This window comes from Rhinopithecus bieti, unplaced genomic scaffold (assembly GCF_001698545.2).
Source record: "Rhinopithecus bieti isolate Rb0 unplaced genomic scaffold, ASM169854v2 scaffold_20362, whole genome shotgun sequence".
NCBI lineage: Eukaryota > Metazoa > Chordata > Mammalia > Primates > Cercopithecidae > Rhinopithecus > Rhinopithecus bieti.
The window spans coordinates 133,756-155,088 of record NW_016810160.1 but is presented as its reverse complement, the minus strand read 5'-3'; the positions used below and the strand labels follow the sequence as shown (position 1 = coordinate 155,088).

The following is a 21,333-nucleotide window of genomic DNA, read 5'->3' as shown; positions in this document are numbered from 1 at the left end:
AGATGTGAATGGGCTTTGTATGGAAAAAGAAACTAAGCCTGTGTAGAGGGTTATTATCACTTCTGAGGCTGAGGCAGGGCAGAGATGCTGTTAAACTGTGGGTGCAGGAGCTGCCTGTGAGGGAGCTGAATCCCCGCCCCGGCCTCCCTCAGCCTTGATTGATGGGGCTGACGCCCGCCGACGCCCAGGCCCAGTAATAATGGCATTGAGGTCCGCAGTCCCCTTCCTCTAGTGCCCACCCCCAAAGAACAAGGAAGTGTGAATTACCTTAAAGAAGCCTCATGGTTTTTTTTTTTTTTTTTTTTTTTTTTTGAGTCAGAGTCTCGCTCTGTCACCCAGGCTAGAGTGCAGTGGCACGATCTCGGCTCACTGCAACCTCTGCCTCCCGGGTTCAAGTGATTCTCCTGCCTCAGCCTCCTTAGTAGCTGGGATTACAGGCATGTGCCAAAATGCCTGGCTAATTTTTGTATTTTTAGTAGAGACGGGTTTCATCATGTTGGCCAGGCTGGTCTCAGACTCCCGACCTTGTGATCCACCCGCCTCAGCCTCCCAAAGTGCTGGGATTACAGGCGTGAGCCACAGTGCCCGGCCAGGAAGCCTCATGTTGATATGGATGGGAAAGGTATGTGTATTTTGAGTGGTAGAAGTGGGAGGATGGTGAGGGTAGGTGGGAGAGGGGAGATTTTAGCAAGAGCCTCACCCTCTCTGTCTTTCTGTTTCTATTTGGAGGCTCCTGTTTCCAATTCCAGTAGGTTTCACCAACTCCTCTTGCCTGAAGTTGTCACCAGGGTTGAGTGTGTTTGGCACCCAGAGGGCAGAAGATACATATTTCTTAGTCACAACTCATGGCAAGGATATTGGAGAAGTGAGAGATGATGTGACAAGGGGAGGGGTTGGAAGTAGCCTGGGGGCTGACTTTGTAGGTGACGACTCCCAGTTCCACTGTCTCTACTACTGGAACTTTGTGGTAGAGGGTACAGGTCAGAGCAATTCTGTTCATCTGGTGGGCCCCAGGCAGGGTTCCAGCTTCCCCCTTTCCCAGCAAGAAACCCACTGCCCTGCCAGGGTTGGTTGGTCCACATGAATTTCCTGTGAGCTCCTAGCACCCTGGGCTGGCCTGGTCTGTGCTAGAACCTGAGGAGGAGGAGTGAGGGTAATGGACCAGGGAGAAGTTAAGAGTAACCTGCCTGGGAAGCTCAGGTGGTCTCTCTACATGAGCAGTGCAAGGGATTATTCCAGGGGGAACGGATAGTGTTTTGGGCCCATGCCTCATTCCCAATTCTCCTACCAACACACATACCACCCCCAGAGAACCCCTGGCTCCCCTGCACCATAAAGCAATCCCCCTTCACCTGTGACCACTCACAGATGCTGCCCTCACTCCCCCAGGTGAAAGTGGCCCCTGAGCCAATCCACAAAGACCCCTACGTGTCCTCCCTGTCCTTGTCATCACACCCTTCTTGTGTCCCCCCATACGCCAGTCTGACTCCTCCCAACACCACCCCAAATGCTGGGGCACTTTGAATTGTCTTTCTTTCGCCCAATACATAAATGGCCCTATTTTCTGAGCCCGAAAAGGGGACCCATGGTTTGACCATGGGCAGAATATTGGATAGGTACTAGCCAAGGCCCGCTACATGGGGAACACATCCCCCACTCACCAAACACCCGCTCTGAGCAGAGGTTCCTGGCAAGCCTAGCTCACCTCAGGGAAAGAAAGGCAAGTTTTAAACCATGGTCACCTTAGCCAAAGCACAGCCCAAGCCCCTTCGTTGGTTGTGAGTCGGAAAGGGCCTGACGGGTGTACAGAGTGTCCCCAGAGGGGCTGTGGCTGTAAATGAAAGGGATGGCACTATAGGCTCCTTCAGATGCTGTGCATCTCAAAGTGATTCATGGGTAGGGAGCACTCGGGATCCCAGAGGTTTGAGGTCAGGAAGACTCTCAGATATCATGGATTGAGAGTCGCGCTGCAGAGGGAAGTCCTGCCATTGAGAAAACAGCCGCATCTCAGATCCCCTCAGAAGAGATGGATTTTCTTCCCGGGAGGGCTCCCCCCTGCCATGTCATCCATGGCAGCATCCCTAACCTCCCTTTGGGAGGCCTAAGGAGGTAAGAGTCCTGTCTCCCAGCCTCTGTCCTCCCAGCCCTGGAGTCCCTGGGCTCCTTCCATCAGACTCAATCTCAGTGTTGTCTGTCCAGCTGTCCACATTCACCTGGGCATCCCAGCTGCAGGCCCCTGCCCCCTTGTTCCAGCTGGGTCTCACATGGACAGGGCCCATGTGGATACCAGACAGCTCCCTGGAGTGCAGAGCCCAAACTGTCACATTGCATTTCCCAAATTTCCTGGAGGGGGTTGGCCTAAAGTCCTAAGTCTCTATAGCTCCCTCACCTTGTCCTGGCCCCACCACACTGTACCTCTCCATTCAGTCAGGTCAAATCTTAAGCAAATCAAAAGAAATTAAATCCCCAGTGGCAGCCCCAGAACCTCCATTGGGTCTAGAACCCTTTGGCATCCCTGATGAGGACTCTGGGGTTTTGGGTACAAGTGTTGGGCTTAGAGTAAGAGGACTTGGTTGAATCTACTACTTCTTATCTTTGGCAAGTCATTTCATTTTTTTCAAAGCCTCAGTTTCCTCATATGTAAAATGAAGCTGTGTGTAAAACAGGGTTAATTTCAACTTAATTTATATGAAGCCCTCCATATTGTGCCTTGCACACAAGAGAGCCCAGTCTTCTCTCTTCCTTCAGAGTTGTTTATGCAGGCTGTAGTCATAGCTATTCCCAGATCCTTCACTAACCTGCCCTGCTGATTCTCTGGCTTCCTGTTAATAACAACAGCAACTCCTTGCGGGGAGTCTATGGCTGGCTTGACACTGTGCTATCCTTGCATTTACTCAGTGTCGAAGAACTTGGGATGAATGAGGTACCTAGCATTCAACATGAATTAAAGGCAGAGGGAGAAGGCCAAGCCAGAGCTGTGGGGCATTAGATGGTCCCTTCCAACCCACGGCCCCAAAGTGAGTTTGTTGGCTACTCAGCTCTGATGCTCTTGGGAGAAAGCCCAGCCCCAAGGTGCCTCCTTCCCCAGCCAACCCCAAAGCCTGAGATGAAGAGCAATGGTTTATTGAGTCATGTGGTAATGGTAGGTTGTCTTTAAAAAAAAAAAAAGAAGCATCAAGGAGAGAAGCCCCACATGGCAAAGAGAGACATTTCACTCAGAGGCCAAAGTCTGGGGGTGGAAAGAAGGAAGCTTGACCCAAACAAAGTTTCATTTACAGTATATACAGTCAGGCCTTGGGGGCAGGAGCTGCTGGGGAGCACAGAGGGACCCTGTATTGTTGGCTTCAGGGGGTGCCTTGGGTCTCTTCAGTAGCTGGTGGGCGTGAGCTGCAGGAAGCACATTTGGCTTGGCAGGAGCTGTCGGGAAGGGGAAGCGGGTTTCCTGCAATTCTGCCTTGCTCTGCCCTGGGTGAAGCTGCACACCACGCCTCACCTCCCAGGCGCCCAGGCCCTGTGGAATGTCTGTTTTAAGCTGCCTGGGGCTGGTCCAGCTGACGGCAGCTGCTAAGGGGATGCCCCACTGCAGGAGGACCTGGGGTGGTGCTGTACCTTCACAGCAGCAGGCAAAAGAAGTCAGCTGACAGCCTGGTGGAATTTCTGAGGGACTCGCCCCAGCCTTCAGCCAGCCCATGCCCAAGTGGGAGGTGTAGAAAGAGCCAAGCAAATGGTGTGGAGAAAGAGGACAGTTAGAGCCTCCGTGTGGGCCAGGCGGGAGGCTAAGGGAGGTGACTACTCCCTGGGTGGCTGGTGAGGAGAGCCTCAGCACCAGGCTGTGACTTGTGGGCTGGAGGGAAGTGCTTATGGTCCATAATTGCTAGAGTTGTGCTAACAGTGGAGCCATGGAGGTGCCCTGTGTACCCCTTGGGCCCAGGCAGGAACCATTCACCATCCCCCCAAGTTCCTTGGCTATTCCTTCTTCTCTCCTTTGGTGGGTACCAGCTGGGGGCTACGTTTCTTCTTCAATTTTGTCTTTTTCAGCATGGCATGGTTCTCTTTCCCTGGGACTCCTGCCCCTCATTAAGGAGTCTTGGAGGACAGTTTGGCCTTCTCCAAGGTCATCCTGTCTTTCATGGTTCATTAAATTAACCACACAGGGAGTGTGCCGCAATGCTGGACTTGTGGTTATTTTTCATGTAATAAATAAAGATCCTTTGTGTGACTCTCTGGGGCCTGTCCCAGGCCGAGTCCTCCTGTTGCTCAGTCGCTCCCACTGTCCCCATGGTAACTACAGATGGTCAAAGGCCGTGGCAGTGGTGGGCGGTGCGCTCGGCCTTGATGTGGAACTGTAATAATATGGGGAACCTGGACACATTAAAAAAAAAATAACAACAACACTGCTGGTCAGAAAGGAAAATTGCACCATAGCCTTCCCTGCATCTGCTGACCTTTAAGACAACACAAGTTAATCATTCATTTCTCTGGCCTATCTGATCATCAAAGATTAACTCCTCTCCAGCCCTATTTCCTCCTTCTCTGGCCTCACCTTTGAATTTCTGGCCAGAATGAGAATAGTGGCTTCTTGCCCCTTCCCCCTATGGCTGCTCTGACCTTCAACACCCTCATTGCAGGGAGAGGGCAATAGAAAACAACTGCATGTGGAACCCCAAAGAATCAAGTGCACTGAGGGGTCATCCGGATCCTCCCTAGCCTTGCCCAAACAGTGCCAGGACAGAGAGCCTTCTCTCTTAAGACCCAGAGAGATTAGACTGCTGTGGGGTCAAAGGGGGTCTGGGCTTGACGGCCCTTAAGGTGAGGCTCTGCCTACCTGCAGGATGGGCAGCCTGGGGAGGCTCAGTGGGAAGGTGCCTGAACCCTGGTATGTCTCATTGCCCTCATCTTTTCTGGTTAAATTGAATGGAAAGGTGGGTTGGAGTTGAACTCATCTGGCAAACAGGGCCCAGGTCTGCCACCTTTCAAGTTATTTCTGGAATACAAGGAGGTAATGGGAAGAGTGGGGGTCTTGGGGAATGGATGGTTCCCAGCCTGCAATGGTGCCTGTGGGGTTGGCCATCCTTGGGTCGCTGCTTCTGTCTGGCTCAGGTTTGCTCTGATACCCCCAAGGCCACCACTCAGGGAGGCTCTAGTGGGATCCCTCAAGTCCCCGTTGGTGGGGTTTTGCTTTGCTGGAAAGCTTATCTTCCCAGTCCAGGACTCCAGGACAAGAGAGGGGTGAAGAGAAGCCTGAAAGCTCACTGAAGCTCACTCTCTGGACTTTGACCCTGAATACTGCCAACATCTCAGGCTAAATATGGGGAATGTGGTGGAACAAAGGATTTCTGTGTAAGGGTTTGGTGCTGAATCATGAGTATTTCGGAGCCACTTAGATGGTTAATGGGGGCAACAGGATGACGTTCTTGAAATCAGCTCCCAGGAAGGAGAGCAGTTGCATTCTGGCGGGTTGCCTGGCCTCAGTGTCTGCACTGTGGGACTGTAAGCCGTGGAGGCAGGAGGTCCTCTCTTAGGCTTTTCTCAAGTCCTCCCCTGCCCTCCCCTTCAAGGCCTGAGCCCTGAATCTCACACAAAACAAAGATTTAAAAGACATGGCCTTAAGAAGCAGGAGGGAAACCAATGCCTGCGAGCCTCTGGACTTCTGCCCTCTTTCCCCAAACAACCAGGTACACTGCCCTCCTGCTGCCTTCTTCCATTACAAACAACACCACCTCCCAGGCTGTCTGTATAATCTGAGGCCTCCCAGCTTTCAGGTAACCTTTGACCCACCCTTGCCCCCCACCACACCATCCATCCTGCCCAGCAAAGGCTTGGGCGGCCCCAGGGACTTACTCAGCAAGCTGGAGTTGGGGAAGCGCCAGGCCTCGCTGTAGGAGGAGTAGGGGGTGTGGCCATAGGCATTGCCAGAGTATTCACTTCCTGTTGGAGGCACACAGGGGAGAGGCCTGTGAGGTGAAGGGCACCAGTGCAGGGCTGGGGTGTGGGGAGGTCTGCAGGGCTGGCAATGGGCAAGCTCAGGAATGGTCGGGGAGACAGTTGGAGCCATGGCAGGGACAGTGGAGCTCAGAAGGTCCCTCTATCATCCCTTTTGGAACCCATCAGTCTGGATAATTTGGGGCAGTGTCCTTTTCCGTAGGTACTGGAGGCACTGGTTTGACACACTACAGCCCTCCCAGGAGGCCCAGAAGGTAGATGTTATAACTACCCCCATTTTCCAGATGAAGAAACTGAGGCTCTGCCATCTGCGGAAGCTCCCAGAGCTGGAGGGTTTGGTGGAATTAGGAAACTGTGTTGTGACTCCAGGGCCCAGGGACTAACTGCTCCTTCTCCTGCCTGGACCTTCTGCAGGAGGGCTCTTCTGGGAGGGCCCCACAGCAGGGGTATGGGGTTAGGCGCCAAAGAGGAAATCTGTGTATATGAACCTTTTAGCCTCCATAGGTATGAGTATGTGTGTATGCATGGGGGGCTGAGGGGAGGTGTGAGGGTTAAGGATGGGACAGGAGGGAGAGACCCAGAGGGCACCCACCTCCCGGGAAGCTGCGTCCTGGGACTTGGAGTAGTTTGTTGTTCCATCCTGAGTCTGCCACTTTAAGCAAACTCAATGTATAAATTTATGCAAAGTAAATCAGATCACCTCCTTCTATTAATAGATTCTTGACTTTTCCAAAGGAATTATTTACAGATGAAATTAGTTAAGAATTCCCTGACATAACAAAAACAAAGTCAAGTTGACCACCACAGCTACTACCAGTGCTTGGTGTAGAGCTTAAAGTTTGTAAAGCACTTTCCCACGTATTATGATCTTTTATTCTCACACTACCCTATGAGGTACTCATGGATACCAATTTATAGAAAAGGAAACCGGAGTGCAGCATGATTAAGTAGTTTGCCTCAAATCACATTGTTGTTAAGTGTCAGAGTAGAACTCGACCTTAGGGCTCTCGACTCTAAATTGCAGATAATCCCTTTATTCACTTACAAGATAATTCCATTTACAAAGCTAGATTCCTGCCAATCCTGAGACTCAATGAATGTCCACCCAGCCTTTCAGAAACTCACCTACGATTGTGAGCAACGTGGTTCTAAGTCTCCTTCTCAGACTCTCTGGAGGGGTTGCTCGAAACTGCCTGACTCTGGAACTGACCTGTCTAGAGTCAAATCCTTACTTCCCATTTCCTGGTTCTGTAACCTTGGACAAGCCACTTAGCCTCTCTGAGTGAGTGACTTACAGGTGAGGCTTGGTTTCCTCATCTATAAAGTGGGCCAAATAATTATCCCTATCTCATTTTGTTTAATGAGAATTAAATGAGAAAATATGTATTAAATGCTTAGCACCATGCTTCAAATATATAGGGAGACCTCAATAAATGTAAGCTTTTATTATTTTCCCATTAAACAGGTGCGAAAATAAAGCTCAATGAAGGCTTAAATCAGTCATTCAATCAGTCTTAAGGCCTGGGTTGGGGTTAGTGGGAGCTGCTTTATTGCCAGACAAGTAGGTGTTTATACAGGAAGAAGAGAGATGAAGAGGAGGAGCCTGAAGCAGAGAAAGGCTACTGGATCCTTTCCTTGTCTAGGAAGTCAATGACAGATAAGAACACAGTAAGAAAGTTCCTTGGGGCAGAGACTAAGTCTAACGTAAATCAAGCAAAAAATATGAGTAAAAAAAGGAAGGGGGTAAAGAAGTAAAAAAGCAAAGCACAAACAAAAAACAAAAAATACCCTAAGAAATAATTGAATCTAAACATCTATTTAACAGATGAAAAACTAAGAAATAATCTACTCTAAACATCTATTTAACAGATAACACATCTGTTACATAGGGAAGTAAAGACATTTGGCCAAGGCCACGTGTTCAGTGAAAGCCTGAACTAGAACCCTGGCCTCGTCCTTCCACACCGGTGCTCTCTCTTGCATCTTCCAGTGCCAAGTGCCCTCTGCTTAGCCCAGGTCTCCTGGGTTTCAGCCGATCCTCTATTGGCCACACAGCAAGGGCCCTAGCACCTTTTACCACACCCTACCCAATGGCAAACACAGCAAGCTCTAAAGGACAAGGGAGAGAAGTGGAAAACACAATGTTGTTTACCCTCTCATTTTGTCACTCATTCATGCATTCACTCACTCACCCACTTATTTATGTATTTAACTACCATTTACCGAGTACCTCAGTCACATGGAACCTGGGGCAGGGGATGAGGCTCGGTAGGTGGTACACACCTAGGTGTGGCATCTTCCTGTCACCAGATGTGCCTACCTGCCTGCAGTCACAGCAGACGAAATGTCTCTGCCCCAGTGAAAGGCCAACCCTGCTTCTCTGCTCTGCATTCTACCCTACTCACCTTTCCAAGGATTTGGCGGCTCCAACGATCCCATTTTCTGTTTCATCAGTCTCTCCCTTCACCCTGCAAACATACTCTGCTATCTTCTGTCTTTAAAAAATCCCCTTCCTATCTCCACATTCCTCTCTAGTTACCAGTGCCTTTCTCTGCCCCATGGTCTCTGCCTTCACCTTCTTATCCCTTCCCATCAGGCCAACTCTGATCCCCTCAAGTCCCCACAGTCTCTAACTCCATCATACCAATGGTCGCTTCTATATCCACAATTCCCTTGACCGTTTAGCTCATCTCTCTCTCCATGCCTTTGGGTTTGTGATGACCAGTCTTCTGTTTGCTTTGTAACTCAGTTGTCTTTCCTACTCATTCTCCTTGCTGTTCCTTCTCTGTTGAGCTCTAAATTGTTGAAGAACCCCAGGCTTGGTTTCTAGTAGTCTTATCATTAAATGACAGCTTTGTGCAATGGCTGAAATTTATACTCCAGTCAGGATTCTTTCCTGGCTTCAGACATACATGATATACCTACAAACTTATTATAAAACTGGGTATTTAGTAAGCATCTCAATCCTAACATGGCCCAAAAAACTCTTGATTTCCACTTGCCATCTACTATATCACTTCCCCTCCTGGTCTCCCATATATGTACTTGCCACCATCATCCATGTCCCAAACCTACAAATGATCCTTGTTTCCTCTATTTTCTCATCCCGACAGCCAATCCACCAGCAAGGTTTGCTGGCTTTGCAACCAAAATATATTTTCAGGGTCTCTTTTTTCCTCCTTCACTGCTAATTCCCTAGCTCAAGCCACTGTCATCTCTTGCAAGAACTACTGAAACTGTCCCCTAACTGGTCTGTGCTTTCTCTCTTGACTGTGTACAATTCATTTTCCTAGAAATCCGAGTTGCCTTTTCAAACTCGACCCAGCCACTGGCAATTACTTGCTACCACGCTAAACTAGTTCCTGCCTTAGGCCCTTTGCACTTGCTGTTCTTTGGGCCAGGGATGGTCTGCCCCAGTTTATCACTTGGATGGTCACTTTGAACACCTTCTCAGAGAGGCCTCCCCTGACAACCCAATCTAAAGTAGTTATCTCCTCTCCCTGTGGCTCTTTATTACATCATCCCATTTTATTGTCTTCACAGACAATAAATTATTATGTTTATTCATTCGTTGACTTATTTACTGTCCATTTCTCTTCACCATTATGTTATAAGCTCCAGCAATAAAGGAATCTGACTTATTCACTGCTGTATCCCCAGCATCCCATACAGTAGACCTTCAACCAGTATTTGTTAAGTGAAAAAGTGGTGAATGAATGGATGGAAGGATGCAAGGATGAATGAAAGTGTGAATGATGGAAGGATGGATGGGTGGAAAGATGGATAGAAAGACAGATAGATAAAAGGATGTATGTGTAGAAAGATGGATAGATTAATGGAGGAATAGATTGAAAAGGAGATGAAAGATGGATGTATGAGAGGATGGATGGCTGGAAGAATGGATGATGAAAGGATGGATGGAAAGATAGATTAAAGGATAGTTCTGTGAAAAGATGAATGGATGAATGAATATGGATGGAAAAATAAAAAGATTGATGGAAAGATGGATGGATGGAAAGATGGATGATAGATAACTGGAAAGATAGATGAATTCAAAGATGGATGGAGGGGCCAGGCACGGTGGCTCATGTAATCCTAGCACTTTGGGAGGCAAAGGCGGGCAGATTGCCTGAGGCCAGGAGTTTGAGACCAGCTTGGCCAACATGGTGAAACCCTGTCTCTACTAAAAATACAAAAATTAGCCAGGCGTGGTGGTGGGTCCCTGTAGTCCCAGCTACTGGGAGGTGCGGGGGGCTGAGGCAGGAGAATCGCTTGAACCTAGGAGGCAGAAGTTACAGTGAGATAAGATCATGCCACTATACTCCAGCCTGGGCAACAGGGCAAGACTCTGTCTCCAAAAAAAAAAAAAGATGGATGGAAAGATGGAAGGATTGGTGGAAAGGTGGAGGATGACAGGATGGATGACGAAAGATGGAAAGATAGATGGGAAAATGCATGGATATGTGGAAAAATGTATGGGAAGATGAATGAGTGGAAAGATAGATGACTGGATGGATCCATATATCTGGAGCTGCTGGTTCTGCTCTAGAACTGGTTAAGAATCATTGGCTGTTAATGGAGTCAGAACAAAAAATAAAATAAAATAAAATAAAATAAAATAAAATAAAATAAAATAAAATAAAATAAAATAAAAAAAAATAAAAGAGAAATAGAAGGTGAATAGACAAGGGAAATCTGTCCTAGCCCTTTTCCTGTGCTCCTCTCTTGTAGCCTGTGTCTTTATTTCTGGTATGGTAGGAGGCACTATGATGTAGTGGAAAGAGCCTTAGATGTGAAATTGAAAAACCCGTGTTTGCACAACTCAGCCACTGAGTATGATTATGACCCTGAGCACACTACTTTGCTTTTGCTTCAGTTATTCCTTAAACTGGGATAGTATTAGCCTCTCAGTCTTATGGTCAGGGTAAAATTAGAAATAAAGTTACACATATTTGAATGGCTAGACCTGCACAAGTACATAATAAGTGATCCTTCCTTTCATAATCGATTGAAGAATGTCTTTGGCATGCCTTGCTTTAAGCATTTATCATATACCTAACATGCATGCAGTAGGTGCTCGATGAAAGTTTATTCACTTTAATTGCAGGAATCCCCATTCGATCAACTGGGAGATTGCAGGCGGTGGTAAGAGATGGACATATACTTTTTCCACAAAAAAAAATTCCTTAAGAATTCATTTGCGCAATGCTATTCCTAGGAACCAAATGATTCATTTAAATAGTGCTGCATTTTCTAAAAACTGATTTTCATGGAACTCACTGGGAGCCCAACTGTGTAGGACAAGGTCTCTCCTTTGTGGATTTTACTTGCAGTCAGTGTCCTAGTTGTGCTATTTTTTTTCTTTTTCTTTTTCACAGCACCCACTCAGGATTCTTTCTGGAAACAACCTGGGGGACTTTGATGAGAGGCCCAAGCCTGCCAGCTACCTCACAGGTCAGACTCTGGGCCCCAGGAACCCCTTGCCCTGGGCCTGCCCTCAGGGAATGATTCATAATTAAGAGAAAAGCCTTGTGCTTTATGTTTCTTCCTCCTCCTCTAAGCAAGCGGCAGGGGAAGGTGGAGGGGTTGGAAGGGGAATGGGGGGAGCCGACTGGAGCCTGGGATTTTGATTGAGAGGCCCCATTATCCACACTCTTAAAAAAATAACCGAATCTTTTCCTTTTTTATCTTGACCAATCTCATTTCACGCTCCAGAAGAGGAAGGGAGGGAGGGAGGGAGTCCGGGGCCAGGAGGGAGAGAGGAGTCAGTATTCTGTATTTTCAACGCTGCATTAAGCACATCGCCACGGTAACCAGGCAGCAACAAGTGCCAGCTCAGCAGGTTCCCAGGGAGCACAGAGCCTTTTTCCCTCCTTCTTTCTCTCCCTCCCTTCCCTCTGCCCAGGAGATCCCAGCCCACCTGCCTCTGCATAGGGTGCCCAGAGTGGGTGGCTGGCAAAGATTAACTCCTGCCGGCAAGGAAGGGAAGCAGGCCTAGGTAAATATGCCAAGTCTCTGGGGTCAGAGCCAGAGAGGCTGGCCTAGGGCTGGCATGGGGGTCACAGATGCCTTGTGTTCAGATCTCTTTCCAGAAATTCCAGGTCCCAGGCCTTTTTGACCAGTGAAAATGGCTCAATTATGTCTCATCCATCCCAAAGTCTTTCCTATATAGCTCCTAAACAATTGAGACTTGCCCAAGGAAACTCCCATTATCTTCGTTTGTTCAGATCTTGTCACCTTGAATCACCATTGGATGATGACTGGCAGACAAAGAAACCCAAATGACTGGCAGGCAGGTTCCAGGACAGTTCAAATGAGGATGGAGAGCTACTCCAGGCTCATTTCATCCTCTATAGTACTCTTAGAGTACCTAGAACCCAGGTCCTATCCATGCAGGGTTGAGAGAGAGTGAGATGTGAAGCATATATTTCATCATCATGGTCATCATCATCATCATTATCATCATCATCAATACCCTTCCGATTCAGATTTTACAGAAGGGGAAAACGGATTCATCAGAGTTAAATCACCAGGAGACCAGCACTGCTTGAGGGTAGGGCTCATCTTCCACTCACAGCGTTTTGGGGCCCTTGAAGTGCTCTCCATTTATGCTCACTGATTCACTGGAAGAAGTGGTGGAGCTTGGATTTGAACACAGGTCTGTCTCAGCCCCTCCCTTTTCATCATGGAGGGTAATGTGGCAGGCCTGGGAAGAAGGAGGCCAAGCTGGGGCGAGTTAAATAGGGAGTCAGGACTGCACTGGGATATTGTCTCCAGGCATTTGCAAGAAGATGCCCCCTTTGGTCCATCCTTCAGTGCCCTTCGGGAAGTCTATGAATAGGGCACAGTATGCCTCTTGCCCCTCGTGTCCCACCTTGCTCCAATACTTCCTCTGTGCAGTGCTCCCCTCCCTGCCAGCCCTCTCCTTACCTGCCACCATGCCTGCGATGGCAGAGGAGGCATAGCTGCCCTGTCCGCTGGTGGGGATGTGGGGTGGGTATCCGGGCAGCGTGGGCCCCACCATCTCTCGCCCTGAAAAAATACAGCAAAGAGTCATCAGTTGGGCCGTGGGGGCTCCCATATGTATCATCTCACTCTCCTGAGGCTGTCTTCCCCCATGCCATTCCCACCCTCTCTACAGTCATTCTCCAAACCCACTTCCTCCTGCCCCTCCTCCTCTGAGCCCAAGTTCTTGTCACCTCTGTCTGGTCTTCTGCAGGACAGAGGCTCCACCATGCAGGGAGCACTTGTTACTGCAGTCTCACACTGTTCCCTGTTCTCCAGTGGTTTTGTTTACATGATTGTTATCTTATTAATCCACAAGAATGTCCTGGTATTGGAGGCTGAGGCTATGTCATCTGTTCTTTGTTATCCCCGACAGCAGCCTGCAGAGCAGTGGGTACAGCTGGCCTCCATAAATACATTTGAGGCCACTTGACTCCGAGCTCATCCCTTTCATTCCTGGCTCTGAGGAGTACCAAGAATAAGACCCTATGAAGGGATGGCATGCATGTGGCCCACTAACTCATCACTATTTTTTGGAGGGGGCCTGTGACAGACATTGCTAATCAACCACTAAACCATTTCCCACTGCGTAGGGGGGCCTTCCAAGTGGATGCAATCTATCAGAGTTGCAAGGTACAGGAAACCGATTGGCTAACCCCAACCTGGAAGGAGATGTGGCAGAGATATTTCACTTTTACATGACCATGAGCCACATATCTGTCAATGCTATTTTGAAAAGAACCATTTTTAGCAAAACAGACACCAATCTCTCTGTTTCTCTATGGCTTGTGGGTCATACTCCAACCTTGGTGATACCAAATCAGCTCTGTAAAGACCTCATTTCCCAGCTCTGCTTCTCCTCTATGTCGAGAAATCACTTTCCCATTCTGGAGGCCCCACCTGACCTGGCGAGCATCTCCCCATCTACTACATATAACAATGAACATAAGCATGATCCCTTGCCCTTGCCTCTCTTCTATTGCTCCTGTGTCCTGCAGGCCCCAACCAGACTCTCCTTCACCCCGAGATTCTTGGCAAGGTGACAGTACCCCTTGGTTTGCCAAGATGTACCCAGGTGATGACCACTATCCCAGCATATTTATTAATTATGCCCATTTCACTCTCAAAATGCTCCAACTAGAATAATGAGTTATTTGCTCATCCTAGTTCTTGGTAATGTTTACAGAGTTTCTCAGTCTCAGCAATATTGGCATGTTAGGCTGCACAATTCTTTGCTGCAAGGGGCTGTCCTGTGCATTGTAGGATGTTTAGCAGCATTTCTGGCCTCCATCCAGTAGATACCAGCAGCAGTTTTCACCCAATGTGACAACAAAAATGTCTCCAGACATTACCATATGTCCTCAGCAGGAGGTAGTAGGGGCAAAATCGCTGCTGGCTAAGAACCATTATGTTGGACTATGACTGTTTTACCCAAATGCCTTCTGCCTCTTCCATTTTGGGGGCTGTTCTTTCTTCCCAAAACTTGTGTGGGCCACTGTGAGCCCCTGTTAACCAACTTACCAAATTCATCTCCTCTATGGTACTGCTTGTCCAACTTTCCGCCCATCAGTCCCCCCCAGGTCCTTCATACCTCAGCCCCTTCAAGGGGTGCCTGGTCACGACAGAAGGGAAGGAAGGCCTCATGAAATCCTGCAAGTTGCCAATACTACAGTGACTACCTCCTCTTTCTCTCTTTCTGGAGATTCCTCAAAGACAATGTTCATTTGCTAAATACTTATTGAGTAAGTACTATGTTCTAGACACTTTTCTAAGCACTTGGGTATATAGCAGAAAGCCAGAATGCTAAATTAGCAAGGCCAGGCACTAAATCAAGAAGGGACATAGGCTGGGATAGGCATTTGGAGCCAAGCCCAAGGGGTCAATGAACAAAATCAGGCACACTCAACTTCTGCGCTTCCTCTAGAGGGAAGGGCCTGGGAATCAGAGGGCCTGGGGTCCTTATACTGCTTCTGTGGCTGGTTTTCTGAATGCCCTTAGATAAGGCTAGTATGTGCACTGTGTCAGTTTCTTCAAATGCAAAATTGGAAAAAAAAAAAAAAACATAGCTGGAGGTACCTTATTACAATTTCTATGAGGTTATCTGTATAATTCAGAGCCAGGGCTACAGGTGGACATTGATTAGTGCAATGGACACATTCTAGAAATGGTTATATGCCAGTGAACTCCTACAGAATAAAAGCCATCAGTGCTCATTGTTTAAAACTGTGCGCATGTTTTGGTAAACCGGAACACCACCTTCTAATTCGTCTGACTATTCCTGCAGTGTCCAGCTGTGCTTGGTGCTGGACCAAATGGGGTGAAACCCACTAGCATTCCACAGGTGGGCTCAGTTCACCTGACACAAGGTCATCAAGGGAACAAATGAAGGGTTGGAAACACAGGAGGGGAAAAGAGGATTTTTAAGATATTTAGATGTAGAGGGAGAAATATGCAGAAGCTATACTGAGATAAAATCTGAGCTTTCTGTGAAGAATACAACACAATAGACCCTCAAACTCAGCCCCCTTGGCCCTGAGATAAAGCACTGGCTAGGGAAGAGTGCCAAGGAGTGACAGGAAGTCTGTGAGAGCAGGAGGAGCATAGGGCAGGGACAGGTGGTGAGGGAGGGAGTGATGGAAGAGGGTGGCAGATTCAGGCCTGCTTCCTTCTTTTCTCTTCCCTCCCTACTTCCTCCTCCGTGAGAGAGAGAGAGAGAGAAAGGGAACTCTAGATCCAGGCCAGACCCTGGATGAAAGGTAGCCACTTAATTTTCTGAACCACATCTTCCTGCCTGTCACATAAGGAACTAGTTTAGATTTCAGCTTGTAAACTGGATTCACCTGACTACTTGATTGACTGGTAGGGGCTTCCTGGCACCCAGTGTTGAGAAGGATTCTGAGGCAGCTTGTGTCTGCCATGATCAGGGTGGGGAGCAGTGGGAGGTGGTCTTGGCTCTCAGGTCACCTGTTTGCTGGTGCTGGCCTCCTGCCCTGCAGGGCTGCTTCTGGCCTGGCAGCCTGCGGCCCCGCGCTCCCCCTCTCCCCGCCCTCATCCTGTCCCTTCTCTTTCTATTACCTGAACCTGCTGCCTCTTGAGCCTAGCAGAGTAGCAGGCAGAGTTCCAGAGCATATACTCCCCTTACAACACAACTTAATGTGGTCCACAGGTGCCCCCACGGGGCTCTATCGCATAAGAAGTAGCCCCCACATTGCTCTTATAAATGAAATTCATCAGCCTCACTCCCTTGTACTCTAAGATTTTAATCTTCATCTCCCCTCAGTCACCTAATGTCTTCCCAATGGGGTAGAGGCTTCTGAATCGGACATCAGAACAGATGCCTGAGGCTTCCTCCCATGAAAGCTGGTCTTCCTGGAAAGACTGGTAAGACTTTCTTCAGCATAGCTCTCACCAAGACTGTGGCACCATAAACTTTCCCAACAGCCCTACAAAACTCTTTGCTCCAATTGCTTAAATACATAGTTTCTTCCAAAAAGCCAAGAAGCTTGCAAGCCTTCTTAGAAACAAAACCACAGAAGCCATGGGGTGGAAACTGCATCAGGGCCTAACCGTGCCCTCTTATCTACTTCTCTGTTTTTAAGACTCTTCATCATAAAATATCCTTGCTATGAATTCCATCTCCTCTACACCCACATATCCTTCCAAGTGGTCCTATTTTTAAGAAGTTGTCAGAAAGCGCAGGCCCATGTTGACTGGCTATGGGGTTCTCTAGCTCCCTCCACGCCTTGAAATATTGGTAAATATTCTAAATATTGGTAGAGACCAGAATCATAAAGCTGTTGCCTGGAGGAATTCAGAGGGTAGAGGTGATTTCAGACTATTTTATTTGCCCCCTTTGAAGTCTGCCCTCTATGTAACCCCTTTTCAATTCCTTATCTCGTTCTGATAGCAAAGAGAATTTATGGCAACCCAGAAATCTCTTTGGCAGAACTAAATATAATTTTGTACAAAAGGATGGAGGAGGGGAATGGACTCTTTGATGATAAAACCTAGCTCACAGCTTTCCTTTGAGCTGAGCTGGAGTCAGTCCCAGAGCAGCTGGGACCAGGACGGCCTCGACATTGCTGTCTTGGCCAGTGTGTTGGGATTCCAGACCAGGGTTTCCAAAGGGAACTGGCGGCAATGTTAGGGGCACTCTTGCTACTCCCCAAACCCTGCTGTTTCCTTGTTCTGGGCTGACTGGGGACGAGCTGAGACTCAGAAGGATAGTCCCCTTGGAAATCACACTATCAGAGCCACTGGGCCGAAAGAAGTGACCCAGAGAAAAACACTATGAAGCAGGTAAAGGAGTTGCAGGAGGCAGCAGCGAGGGTCCTTGGGAGTCACTCAGAGGGGTACAGAAGATTGACGCAGGTTAAAGCTGAACTGACTATGGGATGAAAACTCACTGTGTCCTCTTCCTTGGTCTGCAGCATTACCTAGGAATAATGTGGCCTCAGCTTCCTTCTTTTTCTTTTTTTTTTTCCTTTTTTGAGATGGAGTTTTGCTCTTGTTGCCCAGGCTGGAGTGCAATGGCATGATCTTGGCTCACCGCAATCTCTGCCTCCTGGGTTCAAGCAATTCTCCTGCCTCAGCCTCCCGAGTAGCTGGGATTACAGGCATGTACCACCACACCTGGCTAATTTTGTATTTTTATAGAGACGGGGTTTCTCCATGTTGGTCAGGCTCATCTTGAACTCCCGACCAAGATGATCTGCCCACCTTGACCTCCCAAAGTGCTGGGATTACAGGTGTGAGCCATCGGGCCCGGGCTCCTTTTCTTTCTTTCAAATTCACCTCTTCTTGGGAAGGTCTGCAGCCTCCTGTGCTCTTGGAACCATTCCCTTCCTAACCTTCCCCCACCCCGTCATGTCCTCCCAGCCCTCTCACCATGGCTCAGCCATGTGTTAGGTATTGAGGTCCAGTCTTGACCAGAGGCCTCAGGTGGACAGTCTGCAAGGAGCTCCAGGCCAACACTCTGAGCTCAGCATGGACACCAGCCATCCCCTCCCTTGTGCCTGAGCCGCTTTCTGACTTGCTTCCTACTCTTGGCCATTTGCCTAGACCCCAGATCCTCCATGCCTAGCACTCCTCACTCTTCTCAGAGCCTCTGCCTCTGTGCTGAATTGTCCCCCTTGGGCAAGGGGACCCTGTGACCAGCCAGCAACCTTCAAAATGCTCACACCTGCACTTCAGCATCATCTGGGCCTGGGTTGGGGGCCACCAGCCTGAAGGATATGCTGATGCGGCATATTTGACTGCTTGCTGCCTGCATGACCACCTGGTGTCTGCTGCCAGCTGTTTTATCCCATGGGCTGGGTGACCTCTCAGTTCTGCAGTTGGCCTGGAGAGTGGGCATGTCCACTAAATTAACAGCTGACAGTAGTTGGAGGCATCACCTCTGATTGACTGCATGTTGACAGGGGATGCTAACAGGATGACAGGGAGGGGACGAAGTGTGGGGGCTTTGGGAGCAGGGAGTTTGCCCTGGGCTGTTCCAATTACACTTTACACCACAGCCTGTGTCTGCACTGTGATACATCTATCCACTTTCAGTTGCCCTAAATCCTTCCCTCTCCTTCAGCTGGTCCTGCCAAGCCTCTCCATGGCTTGTACAGCAACTGCTCCCCATCATCATGGGCACCACCACACCCTCACCCGTTGCCTACCCCGTGACCGCCCCCAGCCCTAGCCTGCCATTCTCAGAAGACATGCAGGCTTGTGTAACTCCCTGTAACTGACATGAGCCTCTTTTGCTCAACCCCTCCCCTCCCCTCTCTTCCCTTCCCCTCCATTCCTCTCCACTCTCCTCTCATTCCCCTCCCTCCCCCCATCCCATTTTCTCTGGCTGACATAATTTTACTCAGCTCACAGGTTTTTCTCCTGTAATCACTTTGGTCAAAACAAATGACCCAACTCTGCTGACTTCACCCTCTTGAATTCTTGACTCCGAGTCAACATTTTATTCCTCACTTTAGATCCTTAAACACCATCTTTCTGCCCACACACTGGATGTCCCTCTCTTCTAAGAAAATTTCTCACATTAGGTGCAGGGCTGCACGGGGTGGGGTGGGGGGGGGGGAACCTGGGTGCCAGCCAGAAAGAAAATGTAGAGCCAGTTATAAAAAAGGGTCCATGGGCCGGGCGTGGTGGCTCAGCACTTTGGGAGGCCAAGGTGGGCAGATCATGAAATCAGGAGATCTAGACCATCCTGGCTAACATGATGAAACCCAATCTCCACTAAAAATAAAAAAATTAGCCAGGTGTGGTGGTACACACCTGTAGTTCTGCTACTTGGGAGGCTGAGGCAGGAGAATCGCTTGAACTCAGGAGGCGGAGGCTGCACTGAGCTGAGATCACGCCACTGCACTCCAGCAACAGAGTGAGACTCCATCTCAAAAAAAAAGGGTCCATGGACTTGTATCACATGACCCTGTGGTAACTCTGGGCTGGCAGAGGTTTTGCTCTGTTGGTGCAGTGGTTTTCAAGTCCAAGGGTTTTCTAGGGGCAGGACCCCCGTTCTAAAAGAGCAGTTCTTTAGGGATCTGGTGAGCATACATGGCTTCTGTCAAAGGCTTCATTTCAAGAGAGCATTGAGAGGCCCAAATTTGAAACCACTGGTCCAGATGGACTGTCTGACTCTGGGCTGCCTCTGTGACAGGTCTCCCATGCCCCACTCCCGCACTGGTCTCTGCTCTAGCATTTCAAGGTCATCAGGGTAGGAGGGTGTGGGAGGTGAGGAGGCATTTACTCTGTCACTAAATACCCACACCCCTTGGAGACAGTGCCAATATTAAAGAGATTCCTCCAATGCTGAACTGAGAGCTAGCTGGTTTCCTCCCTTGGTCCTGGGCCCCGGCTGGGCCCACATCTAAAATAGTCCTATCCCTGTGGAAGCCCTTAAGGTATCTGATGACCATATGGGTCTCTGCTCCCCACTTTTACTGCACATCAGGCCTTCTCCAACCCAAGCCAAGCACTTGACTCTTAGCCATTCCTCAGACCCTGACTGGATGGGCGAAGGTCCTTCTGCCAGGAGACCCAGCTCCCCTTGAGGTCTGACTCACGGAGTGCAGGCCCAGGCCTCAACCAATTGCAGATGGTGCTCCCACCCAGAGACCTTGGCAGGGACCTTCTCCTCCCTAGGCCAGTTTCCTCAGCAGCACAAGAAGTTTGCTCTAGAGGCTCCCTCGGGTGTTTCCAGATTTACTTATTTTTATTTATTTATTTTTTTCCGTTTTGAGATGGAGTCTTGCTCTGTCACCCAGGCTGGAGTGCAATGGCGTGACCTCAGCTCACTGCAACATATGCCTCCTGGGTTCAAGCAATTCTGCTGCCTCAGCCTCCCCTGTAGCTGGGATTACAGGTGTCTGCCACCACACCTATCTAATTTTTAATATTTTAGTAGAGATGGGGTTTCACCATCTTGGCCAGGCTGGTCTTGAACTCTTGACCTCATGATCCACCTGCCTCAGCCTACTAAAGTGCTGGAATTACAGGCGTGAGCCACTGCGCCCGGTCAGTGCTTCAACTTTAAATATTTTGAGGCAGTTGAGGTTCCTGATGGGAGGTCCCCCACTCCTCCTCTCCCAAGTTGTTGAATCACTGAATTTATCATGTTTAACAGATGTCTGACTGTCCTCCTGGTGATGCTGTTAAGCTAGGTATGAAGATGGCTACATCATGGAAACACAACTGGGACTGACCCTTGGCCTTTTTAGAAATTTGATCCTGAAATTGGTTCCAAAAGCCAATGCCTTTTCCCTCCAAAATGTTCATTTTCCTTCTATTTATTTATGCATTTACCAAGACCAAGTGTTCCTATGTTACAGCACCTGGCTCCCGGCCTCAGGGTTCCTGCTTTTCCATGGGGTCTTGGGGTGGTGTATCCCACTTTCCGGCACCCCTAGAGCATCCGCCCCTTCCGAGCATGTCTTCCCAGTCACGGAGAACCTCATGTTGGCACCTCCAAAAGTTGCCGTAGGAATTAGGGAATAGGGTGGTGGTGGACGAGATTGGGGCCAGAGAGGGGGCTGGCGGTCGGCCCTGAGGACCCCCCTCCCACCCACCGCAATGCCTGCATGGCCCCGGGACTTCCCTGTCATACCTGAGAGGAGGGCCTGGCCCGTGAACTGCCCGTACACGGAGGCAGCATGGGGAAAGGCATTGAAGGGCGGGACCGAGGCACCGGCTGGGACCCCGGAGCCGACTTGCTGCAGATCCAAAAAGGCGGAGCTAGATAAAGAGGAAGGGGTGGAGCTAGAACTGGACACCTCGGGGGTTTCCTGCTTTATGGCGAAGGGTGAATGAGGATCTGCCGGAGGGAGGGAGACAACAAGGAGAGAGGGGTGTGAGATGATGGGGCGGGAACATGCACAAACCAAGCCA

General features: G+C 49.2%; 1 protein-coding gene across 10 annotated transcripts in view; it reads right to left on the bottom strand.

The window, feature by feature from the left end:
* Positions 1-3,107: 3,107 nt before the first annotated feature.
* Positions 3,108-21,333, bottom strand: part of PAX8 (paired box 8) — a 61,955-nt gene continuing 43,729 nt past the window's right edge. For 3 of the 10 annotated variants that reach the window (XM_017891490.1, XM_017891491.1, XM_017891492.1), the window contains exons 9-12: positions 21,053-21,259; positions 12,874-12,975; positions 5,842-5,928; positions 3,108-4,362 (exon numbers count right to left, since the gene is read on the bottom strand). In XM_017891490.1, the coding sequence (XP_017746979.1) occupies positions 4,286-4,362; positions 5,842-5,928; positions 12,874-12,975; positions 21,053-21,259 (473 nt within the window). In that variant the 3' untranslated portion in view covers positions 3,108-4,285. Of the gene's footprint in view, positions 4,363-5,841; positions 5,929-12,873; positions 12,976-20,780; positions 20,912-21,052; positions 21,260-21,333 lie in introns of all 10 variants that reach the window. The other 7 variants (XM_017891494.1, XM_017891495.1, XM_017891496.1 and 4 more) reach the window with 4 other exon arrangements.